Here is a 16,336-nt window from a genome sequence, read left to right as displayed (position 1 = left end):
ATTAACTTTTAATATGTCAGACTGCTCAGCTTTTTCTGACTGAAGTACTTCAGAAAGCATTAAAATTGACTGGAATTTTACTCTTATGACTTCCCAGCTCTCCATGGCAACATGCCTGTTTTTTTAGATCCATTTTTACCCCAGAGCTGCTTTATCAGTGTGATGGAGAGTCGTCCTTTACATTTTATTTGTCATGATTAACAATTATCAGCACATTTTCACAGTGGTGCCATCTAGTGGTGGCAGTGGGACTTTGAAATATACTTTTATTGATTACAAACATTGTGGAATCAAATTAATTTATACGTTTTAACATACATTTTTACAAACTCCTAATTCAAACATAACATGGCCATTTTTTAAATCCAGTTTTACATTTAAGCAGTCTCTTGTGTGTTGACGGAAGTCATCTGAATTTTACAAAATGTGCCCATGTTACAGGTTTTTATAGCACGTTTATAACCATAAAACAAGCTAGGTAAAGGTTAGATATCAGAGGGTGGTCACTAGATGTCTCCTGTCCTTCAGAATGGAACCAGACGACTCCAGAGTGCTTCTCTGTGTTTTGGTTTTTTGTTAATGTACATAACATAAACTGGATCGACACTGTGGCAGCATGTTGGAGCAGCTCTGTAATGTTAGCTCTGATTTGCATATGTATTATTCCAGATCCAGATACCCATAATGGTGATGAAGCTTGCAATAATGAAGACTACGTACAAGCAGAACAGCAGACGGTCGATTACTATCCCAATCATTTGCCATTCTTCTGCGGTTTTGGACCCGTGGAAGTGTTTGTCCACCTGGAGACGGATGGCTGTGAGGTCTCTGGTCAGCTTCTTCAGCTCCTCCAGAGCCGGCTCCAGGGGAGGAGCAGGAGGGGTGGAGGCCTTCTTCACTGGATGTGGTTCCTTTAAGATGCTCTGGTTTCCTGAGATGGTGATGGAGTTTGTGTTTGCTGTTGAATCTGAGGAAACGAGGATTTTTGATGGGTTTTAAACCATTTTTGATACATGCAACTGAAAACGGAACGCCCATTTTTAAGTCTGGCCGTAAAATTTATGTACAAGCAAAGAAAAGTTTATTTTTAACAACACTTTTCTGGAAATGATTCATGTGATTCTTGTCTTGTGATTCTGTTTTTCCTTTTATGTGTGCATTGTTTGGTTTAAAGCCTTTCTAAATTCATTTTTGATTTCTGTAATATTTATTGTGGTGAAAGAAGGTAGCTTTTGGTTGCACTTTTTTTTAGTTCGCTTTCTGTACTGAAAACATCTAAACACATCTGAGACATAAAAAGGACCAGTGTTGCTCTTTTTATGCAACACCAGCACTTTTGCTGGCGTTGCAAAAGTGCAACATCAGCAAAAGTGTTGAAACTTTATCTGGTGGTTCATTTCAAAATAATTGTTTCATTTTTATACAGAGGGTCTTTGTCCTTTTTCTTTTCTGTAGCCTTTGCCAAGCATTTTACATACAGCATGGAGATATTTTTGTGTGCACAAAAGTTAATAAAGGGAAAATAAATATATTTTAAACTTGAAATGATCTTTGTTGCAGATATGTAGCTTGCATTTCATCTACTACTTAGAATTTTTTCCAATCCTAAACTTCCCTTAGCCAACCAATATGGCGTCTGCTGTGTTTCTTATTTCACAAGGTGCTTTACCTTTGTAAGACGGGTTGAGGCAGACGGTAACTCTGTTGCTCTTCTTTGGAGACATACAAACAACAACGGCGAGATAACGCAGCACCAGTACGCTCAGCCAGCGAGGCACGGCACTGTACTGGCTGGAGCTGAACTGGATGTTGGTGATGAAGACCGTCTCCAGGAGGCTGGCCACCATCAGAGCCAGGCTGATGGAGAAGAACACGTCTGCAGGAAACATCAAAGCAATTAAGACTGACGCAAGTTATCGAGTCAGACTTTATTTATCCTCAATGAAGAGATTGTTAGTTAAATATATTTCGCTGGAGGATACATCACACTTGTTTCTGTGTGTTTGTGTTTATTTGTGAGTGAGAAACCTGATCAGGAAACAAAGTTTAGATAACAACCAGATAAACCTGCTGCTCATCTCCTCACAGAGAGCAGGTTGACTTGATTTTAGAGGCGTGTCTGTCACACACAGAGAGCATAGACCGAGTTGAGCGGAGTCACTGACTCATTTCTGTTTCGATCAGAACTTCCTCATAAGATCTGGTAGCCAATAAGTCAATAAACACGACGCCTGTGCTAACATTGGTGCTGAAGAGGTTGCTGTTTAGTAGAAATATGGATGAAGTGTGAGGCCGAGCCAACACAGACTGAACATTTAGACTCAAGGAGAAATTTTATCTGGTTAAAGAAACAATCACATGCTATTGATTGAAGACGTGCTGTTTTGTGCCTCTGTTTGTGGTTGTTAATCGCACCTCTTTAGTACTTTTTCCTCACTGGAGTTTTCTTATATTGTTGTATAGATTTTGAATATACTTCAGTCTCTATTTCTGTCAAATATCATTGAATGTATTTTCAGCTGTAACTGACGCGCCTTTTAGAGTAACAATTTAGCTGCACTGTATGCAAAACTGAAGATGTACCAAATCTGAGGTGTCTCTTACTGATCAGGGGCGTCCTGTCTCCTGTGACCGGCAGCAAGTCGTTCATGATGAGCAGGAAGACGGTGTAGCCGAGGATGAGGGTCATCTTGAACGAGGACCTGTCCACGCTCTGAGGAGGCAGCAGGAAGCTGATGAGATCCACAGTGACGAGAAAGCAACTGGGGACCAGCAGGTTCACCACATAAATGGTTGGTCTGCGGCGCAGGATCAGCTGCAGATGATACACAGGATGCAAAACACTGTACTATATATACTGTGCTCATCTATTTCATACGGCTCTGTACTTTACCACACTGTTGCATTTGACTAAACTTTATTCACTATGCTGTATTATATATTGACCACACTGCACCACACAATGCTATGCAGTACTGCACTATACTGCACTTTACTATACTATGCTATGCTGTGCTATTCCATGCTAAACTATGCCACACTGTGTTATAATATATTAAATTATACTATGCCCTACTCTACTAATGTATTACAGTATTCAACACTGCTCTATTCTATGTATTCCACTGTATGCTATGCCACACTACGCCGTAATATGCTAAACTATGCTGTGTTAAGCTATGCTAAACTTTACTGTAATATACTATACTGTACCAGGCCATCACATAATGTGCATAATGATATCTTATGCTAGACAATTTTAGATTTTGCTTTGCTGTAATTCTGAGTCTGTCAATTTCTTTCCTCAAAGAAAAATCATTTCCATAGAAAGCTAAAATTAAAGCAGAATCTGTTTTAGTAATACATTTGTCCCTGTTTTAGATAAATGTTTCTTGCTACGGGGAGGTGGATGCTGATTCTGAAACTACTGTAACTGCAGTTCTGATATGCATGCATTTTCTTTTTTTTTTACAGAAAAGAGTATAATAGTAAAAACCAAGCCCACCTTAAACTTTACCACAGAGTAGCTTCCTACATCTAGCTCCAGGTCGGATGGAACCACTTTTATGTCAGAGAGTTCCCACTCTCCGTTCGTCTCCAGCACACCTTTGGACTCGCTCAGAATCTCTTCTCCTGTCATGCCAGGAAGCATCCGTATTTCCGAAGCTTGACAAACATTCATTTTGAGAGCTCAGCAGTCAGTCAATAACCATTGAAAGTGAAACACTTTGCTACTGTACACTTACAATGTAAATGTATAATATTTTGTAGACTTGTTTTAAGATATAAATATGACAAGGAAGCACTGCACAGTTCAGCTATTATTCTTTTGCAATGGAAATGTTGTATGGTTGTCTCACCAACGTGTAAATATGACCCAAACGTCAGCGAGCAAGATTGGATATCAAAGGGAAAGTTGTAGATTTCCAGCTTGCAGGAGCTGACCACTCTAATGGGTTTATCATCATAAACATGACCGGTGTTGTTTAAGTAAACGTAGGGAGTTTGAGGAGATTTGTTCTCATCCATACTGGAAAAAAAAGAAGAGAAAAGCAAGACAATATAAACTCAGTTTTGTTCCCTGCTGTACTAAAACATTTTGATTATAACTTCCCTAATAATACTAAGGTACTGTAGAATAACATCTCTAATAGAAACTCCACCAAAGAATGAAAATAGATTAGACCTACAACTCTGAGATGTGAACATCTGGAACCCAAAGCTTCTCCCGAAGTACAGAGACTCTTTTAGTTCCACATTCCTGCTCATCCCAGCTGAGTCCTGCTACTTTCCACTCCTATGTAATTACAAACAAAGCCCCTGCTCAGCAGATAACCACATTAAAAATAAGTTCATTATCATTACAATTGAAAAACAGATCAAATTTCACATCGTAAATTTAACAAAAAACATATTTATAGAGAGAAAATGTCGACATTCTACAGAAATGATCTTTGTTATCTTGAGCATTGCATCAAGTAGTTCATTATTCTCTTACCAGACCTTGCCATAAGAAAGTTGTCAGCGTTTGGGTTTTTTCATCCTAGAAATTAAACAATATTTTTTAAATTACTGCAAGATGATTGCGACCACTGACCACTGTTCAGTACTTTTGAATACATACAGAAAGCAAATTTAACCACACACTCAAAAATACATATACATAGATAAATAAGTATCTTAAAGAACATAAGTTACTTCTAGGCCTGTGGTTCTTGTGTGGGTCTGCTCTGTCTTTTCGGAACCCCATGCAGGTACAGCCCGATTTTCTCTCTTAAAGGAAGTTGATCTTTTTCTCTACATCACCATATAAGTGAGCAACTTGACGTAATTAACCATCCACTCTTACCACGTGCTGGCCCGTTTGCATTGTTGGCAAAAATTCATTTTTGATGAATAAATAGTTTAGACTCACCACTCCTAAAATCCCAACCACAGTGATGCTGACTGTTATGTTGAGCGGCTCTGAGAAGCTTGCGACAGGACGGATGAGGTTCTGACGGAATAACTGGTTGTCAAGCTCCTTAAACAAGGACTCGGGAGACGGACTGGTGCAGTTTAAAGCTGCTACACAACCTTTGGAAAAGAGACAGAAAATTAAAACAGACTTTATAGCAGATAAAATAAAATTATACTTCCTATGTTATTTGCATGTACCTATTGAGACAAGACTTTTAATGTAGAAATATAAAAACAAGACAAAATGCACACATCAAAAAATTGTCTTACCATCAAACAGAGTGAAAAAGATGAGGATTAGTGCAAAAGGTTTGATATTTGAAATCTCCATAATTTTCACACCAGGTTCCTTAGATTATGTTCAGTAGACTGGCTCATCGACCGGAGATGTCTCTGCTTTGGTCATATGATTTCATCCGTAACTATTACCTCCTCCAGCAGCTAATATTGACTTTTCAATTTGGGACACAGGTGCATGACTCAAGGCCTTTACTGCCTTGGTAGTCGTAATAAGAGCTCTTATGGCTGTATTTGCATAAAAATAGTGTTTGGATTTACAACTGGTTCTTAAATCCTTTCTGGATCCCCTCCCTGATATGAACCAACAACAAACTAATTCAAACTGCAAACTTCTTCCATTAAAAATAATGGACAATTTAAAAAAAAACAATAACAAGAGGCAATAATAAATATACAACTATGCAATCAATCAGGTAAAAATTATAGTGCACACATACAAAAAAAAACAACATAATTGAAGCTCCGACTTTTCATTTTATATTATTGTCATATTTTATTTAAATGATGTTGATTAACAGCAAAAATTGATAAATAAGCAATATCATTTATCTGTGCCATATCTCTACATGGCATGCTGACATACATATAAATGTGTTTGCTAAAATATGGATGATGCATGAGAGTAAATAGAAAAAAAAAAATTTAACAGGTGGACAAGAACTTTCTGACGAAATAAACTTTACAACAAATGTGAAATTGACTTCAATCACAATTTTCTGTTAATCAAAGTGTCTATTTTTTTTATAGCTGCTAGACATATTACAACTTTAAAACACAAGATACATACAGATTCAACAACAAACACAAACTCTACCACCATCTCAGGAAACCAGAGTATCTTAAAATGCAAGTCTGGGTGCATTTGTAACAAATAATCTGCACAAATACATCTTACGTCAGGTTGTGATTATTTGACACATTTGACCCGTGTCCAGTTAGGTCTGACTGATCCAGATGCACCACATGGTGATAATGACCATGGCGTAGCAGCTGATCAGAAGCAGGTAGATGCGGAAGAGCAGGAAGTCGAGTACGTATCCTACGTGACACCACTGGTCCAGCAGCTTGCTCTCCTTCTGCACCGACAGAAGATGTGCGCGGAGGTCCTTCAGGTACTGACAGATCAGCTGCAGCTCGGGCAGAGAAACTGTGTCTACAACAGAGGAGACGGAATCCAGAGTAGTGTTATTTTTACCCTCAAAATCTACAGTTTTGCACATTAAAATTGTAAGAAGATTGGGACACCCTTCTTACTAAATAAAAATGTACATTTCCTGATATTTCCAATTCAGTTTTAATTTATGTCTGAAAAATATAATGATTTAATTACAGGTAAAAAAAAAAATAAAAAAATCAGATGTACATTCTAATTCCCTGCTTACCTTCACTGTAGGTTCGGTGCCTGTCGGCTGCTTGGCTGACTGGCTGGATGACCCACGCGCCTTCGCTGCCGTTTGAACTCTCAGGTTTATCTTCCCGTGTTTTAAGAATGGGAGAGACGCCTTCGGGCCACCGGTAGCAGATCATGGTTGCGATATATTTGAAGACGACGACTCTAACCCAGTTTGGAACCTCCTGGTACTTCATGGAGCTGTGATGGAGGACGTTGGTGATGATGACTGTCTCCAGGAGACTGATGACCATGAGAGCCAGGCACACAGAGAAATAGATACCTGATGAAGATGAACACGTAACGCGTCAAAGCTGCAGCATGTAAAAATATGGCCTTTTCAAAAAGCAAAGAGCAAAAGGGTGAACACAGGAGTGATTAACAGCGCTAAAACCCTCCTCCTGGCTCTGATTGGTCAATTCTGACTGAGCAGTGTATTTCTGCAGGTTCTGGGAGAAAGCAGAGGACCTCAACTTTTTCACAACTTATCTGTCTTATATTCTACTCTCATATTGTCAAATTTGACAAATATATAACAGCATTTTTTTAATGAAAGTTACATTCTGCAACTTCAACTATGATACAAAATCTTATTTCAGTTTGGTAGCAAACTCTTTTTAACCAACACAGACCTTATTTCATAACAGTACGCCCTTAACACAATCTCTGACCTATGAGGGGCGTTCCATTAGCTGTGCTGGGCAGCAGGTCGTTCATTATGAGCAGGAAAACGGTGTAACCCAGGATCAGGGTCATTTTGAAGGAGGCCCGGTCCACACTGTGGGGGGGCAGGTAGAAGGACAGAATGTCAATGAGCATGAGGAAGGAGCTCGGGATCAGCAGGTTGACCACGTAGAGCACCGGGCGCCGCCTTATGACCACCTAAAGGACAAAAGAAAACTGTCAGCTGTAAGTCTGCTAATTTTGATTTATGCACATTGGTTTTGATTTCTGCTGAATTCTAAAGGAAGTTCATGACCTTTTAGCTGTGACGTCACATTTCCTACACCAGGATACTCTACCGCCATTTTGATTGTACGGAAGCACAAATGACTTGACTATTTTAAAAAGATAATCTATTGCTGGATATTGAACTGGTTCTCTCAAGGAGCAAAAATTATAAGTAATTCTGCTCTTGGGCAACAATTTTCACTAGCATACTGTCAACATGCCAGATTTTCTAAGTCACTTACTTTCAATCCAATCTTGCAGACAACAAACTACAGTTCCCTAGCAACAGCATTTCTACATTTAAATCTTGTGAAATCAGTAAAATATTATTTCTCAAACCCAAAAGGTGATGATGTCCCACTCGTCGATCCCAAACTTCAGGATGGACGTCTCGCCCAGTATGTCCACCAGCTCCCACTCTCCACTGGCTTCCAGGTATTGCTTTGAGTTTTCTGACATCTCGCTAAAAGTCAGAGCTGGACTGACTCTCACGTCACGTACTGAGAACAAGAATTACCAGGCAGTGTGAGAAAGTGCAGCAACAACAAGAATGTTGATACTGGCTCCCTGTTGTGATTTGTTTTGTTGTTGTTAAAAACCAAGAAAGCTTTCCTACTTGTATGCATGTAGGAGCCAAACGTGAATGTGCAGTTCTGCACATCAAAAGGAAAGCTGAAGATCTCCAGGTTGCAGGCTGAGACAAGCCGCAGCATCCTGTCCCAGCGAATGCGTCCTGTGTGGTTCACGTAGACGTAAGGACACGCCTGGGAAACATCATCATCCACACTTGGAAGGCAGTGGAGGAGGAAACGGCAGGGGACAATGAAGCAGATTAGGAGATGTATTTTCACAGAAAACACAACATCTGTTTACTGCGTGGCCCTTGTATGCATGCCTGTGTTTTTTATTTATTTGTATGATCTGGGTCTTTTTCTGATGAACTGCTTTGATGCTCCAGAGTTTGCACACCTCCTTATTATAAAGCACAAGATGAGAGGTGCAAACATTCAATATGTTTCTACTGTGTTTTAGGAGAAACATTCAGAGTTTCATCTATGCAGCAGATCCAGGAGGGAACCCCAGACATCCCACTCCTCAGGGACTTCCTCCAGCTTATTCTGGGGGTTCCCCAGGCATTCCCAACCCAAGCAGGACATGTAGTCTTGCCAAGTAAATTCTAGTTTCATAATTTTTTTTTTAACCATTAGAGTTCAACTCCATGGTTTTAATTAGTCTCAGGCCTGTTTGCAGCTCTAACATCAAGCCACAGGTGTAATTCCCTTTTCTCCATACTTGTCTGCACTCCCTTATCACTCTGCTTCACTTCTGATTGACCACAAATTGATGTTTTCTTGGGCTTTTTTAAATACAGATTTTCTCAAGTAACAGTAGCAAGAATAGATCCACCATATTTTGAAATGCAAAATTCAATGTCGGGAAGCAAACAAGGGAGTTGCCCTGCATGCATGTCAACATCTGCTTCTTTTGTAGACACCACAAAGAAAACGAATCCCAGGTGACACGCTCCTTAAAACAATGTTAGAGCAAAAGTCATTTTCTATTCTTTTCTGTGGGAAACTAAATTGTTAGGATAGAATTTCATTAATAAGAAAGTAAAATCCATGTTTGATTGATGCTGAGTATTAAATCTTCTGCCCCAGTTCGTGGTGACAGATGAGGCTGGTTTCTGCTGTTGAAGTTGGCTCTTTAATCTCCACTGTCACCACTTTCTTTTTCATGATGAGTGATTGGTCCAAGGATAGACATCTTTTTTTTTTTACCAACTAACTTTGAATATACTGAAGTTGATTAAAAGTAAATTATTTGATCTCATTAAATGAAATAGGATCTGAATGCAGCCAAAGGATCACCTGAATTAAAATGATCTGAACTGAATTTGGACCTAATTGAATTCTATGTAACCTGATACGACCTGGACCTGTTTCTGCAGAACATTGATGAGACATCTGTTGTAAGCTGTTGCCATACAAACAGGCTGAAAGAAAGAGGGGGCAGGGACCCATACTGCAGTTCCAGCAACACTAACATTATCAAACGATACACACAAATACAGTCATCAGCAAAACGTATGCAGCATGACTCCTTATCAACTGACACACATTAAAGGCAGCATGTTTTTTTTATAGACACGCCCAACCAGCTTGTTTTCTTCTGAGAAAATATTTCATATCACCATAATGCAGATCCTTATATATTTTATGTACCCACGTGAGTTGAGTCTTACTTTATCTGTGAACTTGCATAACTGCTCTAACGTACCTGCTGCTTAAGTAGAAGCTGCACTATCAAATATGTGAAACACTCAAAGTTAAAGATGCACTGAAACAGCAAACGTCATGACATTCAGTTACTATCTAAATGAATGTTGAAGGTCCATGCATGCTGAAAAATAAATCAAGAAAAAAATAACAAAACAGGTAACTTACAACTCATAAACGATGATGTCTGGAGACCACAGCTCTTTCACAGGGAGAGAAATCCTGGCGACACCGTCACACTTCTCAGGTTCCCAAACCAAATACTCGTTGTGCCAGAACTGCAGCCAGCAAACAGAAATACATGTCAGTGAACTTCTTAATCAGTGTAAAATGAATTATCTGTGCATCTATGAAACCCACCAGTCTGAGCCACAGAAATGTAGTGAGTAACTGAGCTTTTTCGTTCTGAAAAGCAGAAAATAACAATGAATGATTGTGGTAAATCCTATTAGATTATTGGTTAATTTCCTCTCAGTTTACATGCATTTACTCACCACTCCGAGGACGGCGTACAGGGTGAAGGAGATGTGGGCGATGGTGGGGTTACTGAGATTTACAGCTGGCCTGAAGGGCTGCATGTCAAACACGGCCTGCATGGAATCTTGAGTCGGACCACTTTGGCCTTCTTTACACACCAGTTTACCATGGCATGTTGCAGCTGTGCAAAAATAGATAAAACTGTCGATAACCTGTCTGTGGTCTTGTAAAAACTTTGCGTTCTATTTTTAGAGTAAGAATGAAAAGCAGTAAATCAAGGCTAAATTATAGAAAAACAATCAACCTGCAAACACACACCATTCAACTTAAAACTAAAATACGGAGGTTGATCAATATTATTACCTAAGTGGAAATTCACATACGTTTATTTTAATAGCATTGACGTTTTATGAATCATCAGAAAATGTCCTGATTTGAAATTTGAGCCCATTTATTGAACCAACAATACAGAAAAGATTAAACTCAAACACCATGAGATGTTTTAAGATCAATTTAATAGGAGACAGATAATTTGTGACAAACAACATAAAAAGGAGTAAAAGAGATTTTAATTACCTGCCAGTAAGAGCCACCCTGAAAAGAAGCTGAGCCTCTGCTGAAACAGAATCATGCTGCAAACACGGGTTCAACAACATGCACTGAAAAACTCCTGCTAGTACTGAGCACACACACACTGAGACTCCTGTTTTTGTTACTTACAGGAACATCGCCGTGGAAAGGAAATCCTGTGAGACTAAAGCGCAATCTAACCATATCTACCAGCAAAATACTTAATCAAAGCTACACCAAGCTACTCACCTAAAATTCATTTATAAGTTTCATAAAAAATAGTTGGATCTAAAATTTCTTATAGTTTGTTATTTTACGCATTATACACATAATCTGTGCTTGCATTTTCAGGCGACACTTTTTTTTTATTATTAATCATGTCAAAAAGTTGATTTTATACTGAATACAGACATTGACAGAGAGTTTTAATGCATTTAATTCTTTAGGAGTACATATTAATAATAATAACAATAACCAGAAAAAAAAACCACAAAAAAAAACCAATCCATTATGGACCAAAAACAGAATAAGGGCAGAAATAAGTTGTTATTTCACACCTACAATGAGCATTCATCCATTTTATTTTTCAGCACCTCCACCTGCAGGGAATCACATCCTGTTCCAGTTCTGCATTGATTAATTATGGACTCATCTGGGATTTATAGTTGGCTTAAAAAACTAATTACTCACAATTTCTTTGACAACACCGACTGTTGTCATTGTCAGCAAATATATACATTTTAATTAGGTCTCAAGGATGTAGGTTCCCTCAAATAAAAACAAAATGCAGTTTATTAATAGGGGTAAACGACCCAAACCCTCATGGCTCTTTGTGAAAAAATGTTTCCCCTTGTTAAATCATAACTCTGGTTTATCACACCTGAGTTCAACGTCTCTAGACCTGATTACTGCCACACCTGTTCTCAATCAAGATATCACTTAAACAGGAGCTGGGAGAAAAAGTGAAGTACACCAAAAAGCTAGACATCATGCTGAGAGCCAAATAAATTTAGAAACATATGAGAAAGAAAGAGATTGAGGTCTATTAGTCTGGAAAGTGTTACAAAGTCATTTCTAAAACTTTGGGACTCCAGAAAAACCACAGTGAGAGTAATTAGCCACAGAAGGCAAAAACGGAAACAATGGTGGCCTAACTTTACAATTTGATTACTTACATACCATCCTTTATGGTTACGTTCAAGAGGATCAACAAATGTTCAGGTAACGTTATAATCTAAAAGTGATAAGTAAACTACAACTTGAATTTAATGTTTTTTAATGTATATAATTCAATTCAGTTTCACACAATCTAATCTGATGCAGCGATAGAGCATGCCATGAAAATATATCATAAGAAAAATATTTGATAACAAGGATATTCATATGTTTGAAGTAGCTAGAAACAGAAGATGGCAGCTGGGTCATGAAAGTCAACGATTGATTTGATTTTAACTTGAACTAATTATATTCTAAAGTAAATAGCATCTGTGATTTAATAGAACACATTAAATTCTAAATAGAACTGCAGTAAAACAAACTGGAAGTTATGCAGCGTAATATGAGGCAACCCAGATAATGATGATGGAAACGAAGCTGACTGACATGAAGAAGATGTAAAAGATGAACAGCAAGCGGTCGATGACGAGGCCGATCTGGATCCAGTCCTCTGAGCTGAGACTTCCCTTCAGCTGCTGGACAACGTGGCGGTGGATGGCCTGGAGATCCCTGCTCAGGTTCTTCAGAACCTGGAGGGTCTCGGCCTCCTTTAGCGTCGCCTTTCTCTCTGTCGTTTCATTCTCTTTGGACTCTGTGGGGACGTGTGCCATTTCTGCCCCAGAGAAAGCAAATTATCATTATCAATTCAAAATGAGCAAAATGGATCATGTTGGAGATTAAAACCTTATTTTGGGTCTGTGGCCGACCTTGTGTATCAGGATTCTTAAACACCAGGTCTTCTTGGGGCTCAGGCTTTGGTGGAAGCCCCACAAGTCGACCCAAGAAGCGAAGAACAAACGCCTTCATCCAACGAGGAGGTGCAGTGTAGTGAGCCGAGCCCCGCAGAAGATTGGTGATGAAGATGGTCTCCATCAGACTGGTGACCATCATAGTCAGACAGAGAGACAGGAACACATCTGGAACAGTGACCAGAAAAAGCTCTAACACTTTGTAGTTGTTTTACAGGAAAAACAAAAATGTAATTTTTTGAGATATACATTCTGACTTTAGCTTTGTCTATTAATAGATACTTGCACTTTATTTTGATTCCATCATTTTGCATAAAAAGTAAAACTGGAAATGGTGCCTTGTGCTTATATTATGTAACTATTTATTAAGCTGATCTCACTCTGTTTTGACAATGTATGTTACAAAGGCTTATAAAGCTCATGAGTACGCTAGCTAGTCTTTATTTTGATGTATTTCATGCTCTATCTGTGCCTCAAATTTAATGAAAATATTAGCTGAAATAATCTGACATTAAGTTGGGCTGGTGTCAGCTGGAGCCACTTCAAGCATTCAGCATGCAGAAGTGATTGAACCTACATTAGTGTAGAGAGACCATCTGCATGGTTTATAATTGTCTTGATAAACCAATTATTTAAAGTTGTAGCATGCATGATTTACATGGCAAAGTTGTGATGCTCATAGAAGATTTTTTTGGAATTGGCTTTGCTGGTTATCAAGCTATATGCACTGGAGCATGTAGTGATGAAAATGACAATGCAGGAGTGTTATCTAGTAAAGGGAGGATGTCTTCCTGAATGGGTGATGGTCATCAGTTTTAGGATTGTAAAGTTTTTACAACAGCCAAAAAAAAAATTGGATTTACACAAATCTAATTTATTTAACAGATTTTGCTTTAAAATAAGACATTGAACCTTGAAGCCAATCACCTCACTCACGTAAAAGGCTGACATGTTATATTTGTGATAATTACGTAGATAAGAAAATTTGGAGTTTTTTTTTGCACACATGCTTCCAAGTGTTGCTCTGCAAAAAGCTACAGAAGCATTTTATGCCCAGCAAAACGACCAGACTGACATTGTTCTAAAAATGGTGTTCGTCCAGTTGTGCAAATACAGATTTGTTAACTGTGCTTGGGTCATGAAAGCATTCCCATTTTACAAGAAGATGTTTTTCTCAATCTATGCATGATTTTTCTGTTTCTGTGGATTTTAAGAGAGATATCTCGGGTTTCATTTTATGTTCTGAAATATCTGCAGCCTAAACTTTCAACACTTTAACCCCTGCAATATATGTGTTTATCATATTGCCTTAACTTTGCATTAACGACCAGATACATTCTTCACATGCAGAAAAATAAGTCAGCAGAGCTTCTGAGAACTGACTGATGAGAGGGATGGTGTTTCCAGTGTTAGGGAGCAGGTCGTTGGTGCTAAGCAGGAAGACGGTGTAGCCCAGGACGAGGGTCATCTTGAACAAGGACCGGTCAATGCTCTGGATGGGCAGGATGAAGCTGAAGAGATCTACAGTGATGAGGAAACAGCTGGGGATCAGGAGGTTCACCACATACATGGTAGACTGGCGCCGAACAGAGACCTGCAGCAGAACAATGCATGCAAGTAGACAGTAAATCCCAGACAGATGCAAAACTTTAATGTCAATAGAAAGAGCACAAAAAAATCATAATCAGTAAAACAGTGGAAATGACTTTGTGGTGAAAAGTAACATTTTTAATCTAATCAGTTCCTCCAGGATTTTGCAATTATTTTTGTGATTTTCCGCATTCAAAATCATTAGTTTTGTGGTGCTACTTTAGAAATATTTGCAAGGACTTTTGCTTATGTGGCTTATGTGGGACGCTGAATGTGACTTTTTGTTGTTATATCAATCGCGGACTATAATTTGACCTCAAGTAAGGCTGAGGCAGCAGTGGAGGAGAAGAATGAAAGACTTCCACCTGCTGATGGGAGTTAAACCCAATATTTTTGAACATTTAAAAAAAAATTGGCAAAAAACGCATAATTATGCATTGGTGTTAAAAAAATACGGGGATCTGTTGATTTTGTGTCAATTTCCACACAGAATTTATGCAGACATTGTGCATGGAAAAAAATTTTGTGTACATTTTTTTTGCGTATTTAAATACTGTAAATATATATGTTTACAGCATTAATTTTAATTAATACTGTAAATGCAATTTGAATGCAAATGCAAAATTGTATTTTTTTAGCATCTCTTTTTTATTGATGGATTAAACTAATTCACTTGGTCAAGAATTTGTGTTTTCTGTGAATGTACTGATGTTTCCCACTTAGTTTATAATTAGTTAACATCAAACATGACATAACTGCATCAGTTTCTTACAAAGAAGCGAAGCTCATCATAAGTGGACCCCTCTAAGATTGGTACTGCCACCTTCTCTGATTTCATTCCAACTAGCTGCCATTCACCCATCGTTGCCATTTCGTTTATCGATGCCTGAAATATGCCCTGGTCTGTGCCATCAAGTTCAAGTTGTATAGCATCACCTGTAAGGACAATAAAATGAATGTTGGACCAGATCAAGATGCTCAGCAAATGGAGAGTATTTTCTAAAGGGAAGGTATTATGTATTTCCTTGGCAAATATGTACCATTTTATAACACAATCAAATAACTGTCACCTTCAGTTATTATAAAAATACTGTAATATATCAAACATGACTTCATAATTTAAAGCCTTGAAATTGGGCCTCTGTCTCTTTAAAAACGTCTGCTCTTTCCAACACTCCTCTTTCAGGAAGCCATCACAACTACGTTCCTCTATTAACCCTTTCAATATATATATATATATTTTTACGTTAGCTTAGATGCACCTAATCCCTTTAAATAATAATGATAATGAAACCCACCCATCTTTATAGTCAACATAGTTTGTACTTACTGAGGTGTATGTAGGAATTGAAAGTGAAAGTGCATTTTTGAATATCAAATGGAAACAGGTAGATGTTGAGACTGCAGGAGCTCACGACTCTGACAGGCAAGCTATCATAAACGAGACCACTGGAATGCAGGTAGGTGTACGGGACGCTTGGTGCCAAGTTCTTCTCCATGCTGCAGAAAATCAGACACAGATATTAAATACAGCACATATCTTATTTCCACCTGGTTGAATTTCAATGACTAACAAGAATACTCCAATTAGAATGGAAAATGTCAGCAGCCTGATGTTTCCTGAGGCAATAATGACGAGGGCTTTTGAAAACATTCATGCCTTTTACATTGTTCTTACATCAAAACGACAAAATGTATGCAACAAAGACACACAAGGTAGGTAATAATAGTGAAGTGTAATATATATATATATATATATATATATATATATATATATATATATATATAATGTAAGGTAACTTAAGGTAATCACCTGTGTCACCTTGAGCTCTTTATGCCCCAAGTTATTCATCTAC

The 16,336-nt window shown here is 38.2% G+C and overlaps 1 protein-coding gene and 1 pseudogene across 2 annotated transcripts; both read right to left on the bottom strand.

Annotated features, from left to right (window-relative positions):
• LOC103463517 (uncharacterized) lies at positions 1-12,147 on the bottom strand. The gene is made up of 18 exons (XM_081605835.1): positions 10,933-12,147; positions 10,374-10,537; positions 10,240-10,284; positions 10,048-10,157; positions 8,217-8,386; positions 7,940-8,100; positions 7,321-7,531; positions 6,642-6,932; positions 6,206-6,412; positions 5,230-5,313; positions 4,916-5,076; positions 4,499-4,543; positions 4,191-4,297; positions 3,861-4,030; positions 3,506-3,666; positions 2,605-2,815; positions 1,670-1,876; positions 1-967 (listed from the first exon to the last, which is right to left on the bottom strand). The coding sequence occupies exons 1-18, from the start codon at positions 10,985-10,987 to the stop codon at positions 639-641; spliced, it is 2,889 nt and encodes a 962-aa protein (XP_081461961.1). The 5' UTR covers positions 10,988-12,147; the 3' UTR covers positions 1-638.
• Positions 12,148-12,154: 7 nt separating this feature from the next.
• Positions 12,155-16,080, bottom strand: LOC103463516 (5-hydroxytryptamine receptor 3A-like; annotated as a pseudogene). Its single transcript, XR_014087144.1, has 4 exons — positions 15,811-16,080; positions 15,253-15,416; positions 14,274-14,562; positions 12,155-13,058 (listed from the first exon to the last, which is right to left on the bottom strand). The product of XR_014087144.1 is annotated as a 5-hydroxytryptamine receptor 3A-like (transcript).
• Positions 16,081-16,336: the final 256 nt, after the last annotated feature.

The sequence above is a fragment of the Poecilia reticulata genome, chromosome 4 (genome assembly GCF_904066995.2).
Source record: "Poecilia reticulata chromosome 4, P_reticulata-male-v2, whole genome shotgun sequence".
Lineage (NCBI taxonomy): Eukaryota > Metazoa > Chordata > Actinopteri > Cyprinodontiformes > Poeciliidae > Poecilia > Poecilia reticulata.
This window is presented reverse-complemented; position numbering and strand designations above follow the sequence as displayed.

Coding starts and splice junctions, on each gene's coding strand:
- LOC103463517 (XM_081605835.1), bottom strand. CDS start 10,987: ATGATTCTGTTTCAGCAGAGGCTCAGCTTCTTTTCAGGGTGGCTCTTA. Junction 5,077..5,229: donor CTTTTTCACTCTGTTTGATG/GTAAGACAATTT, acceptor TCTTTTCCAAAG/GTTGTGTAGCAGCTTTAAAC. Junction 4,298..4,498: donor CTTTCTTATGGCAAGGTCTG/GTAAGAGAATAA, acceptor GTAATTACATAG/GAGTGGAAAGTAGCAGGACT.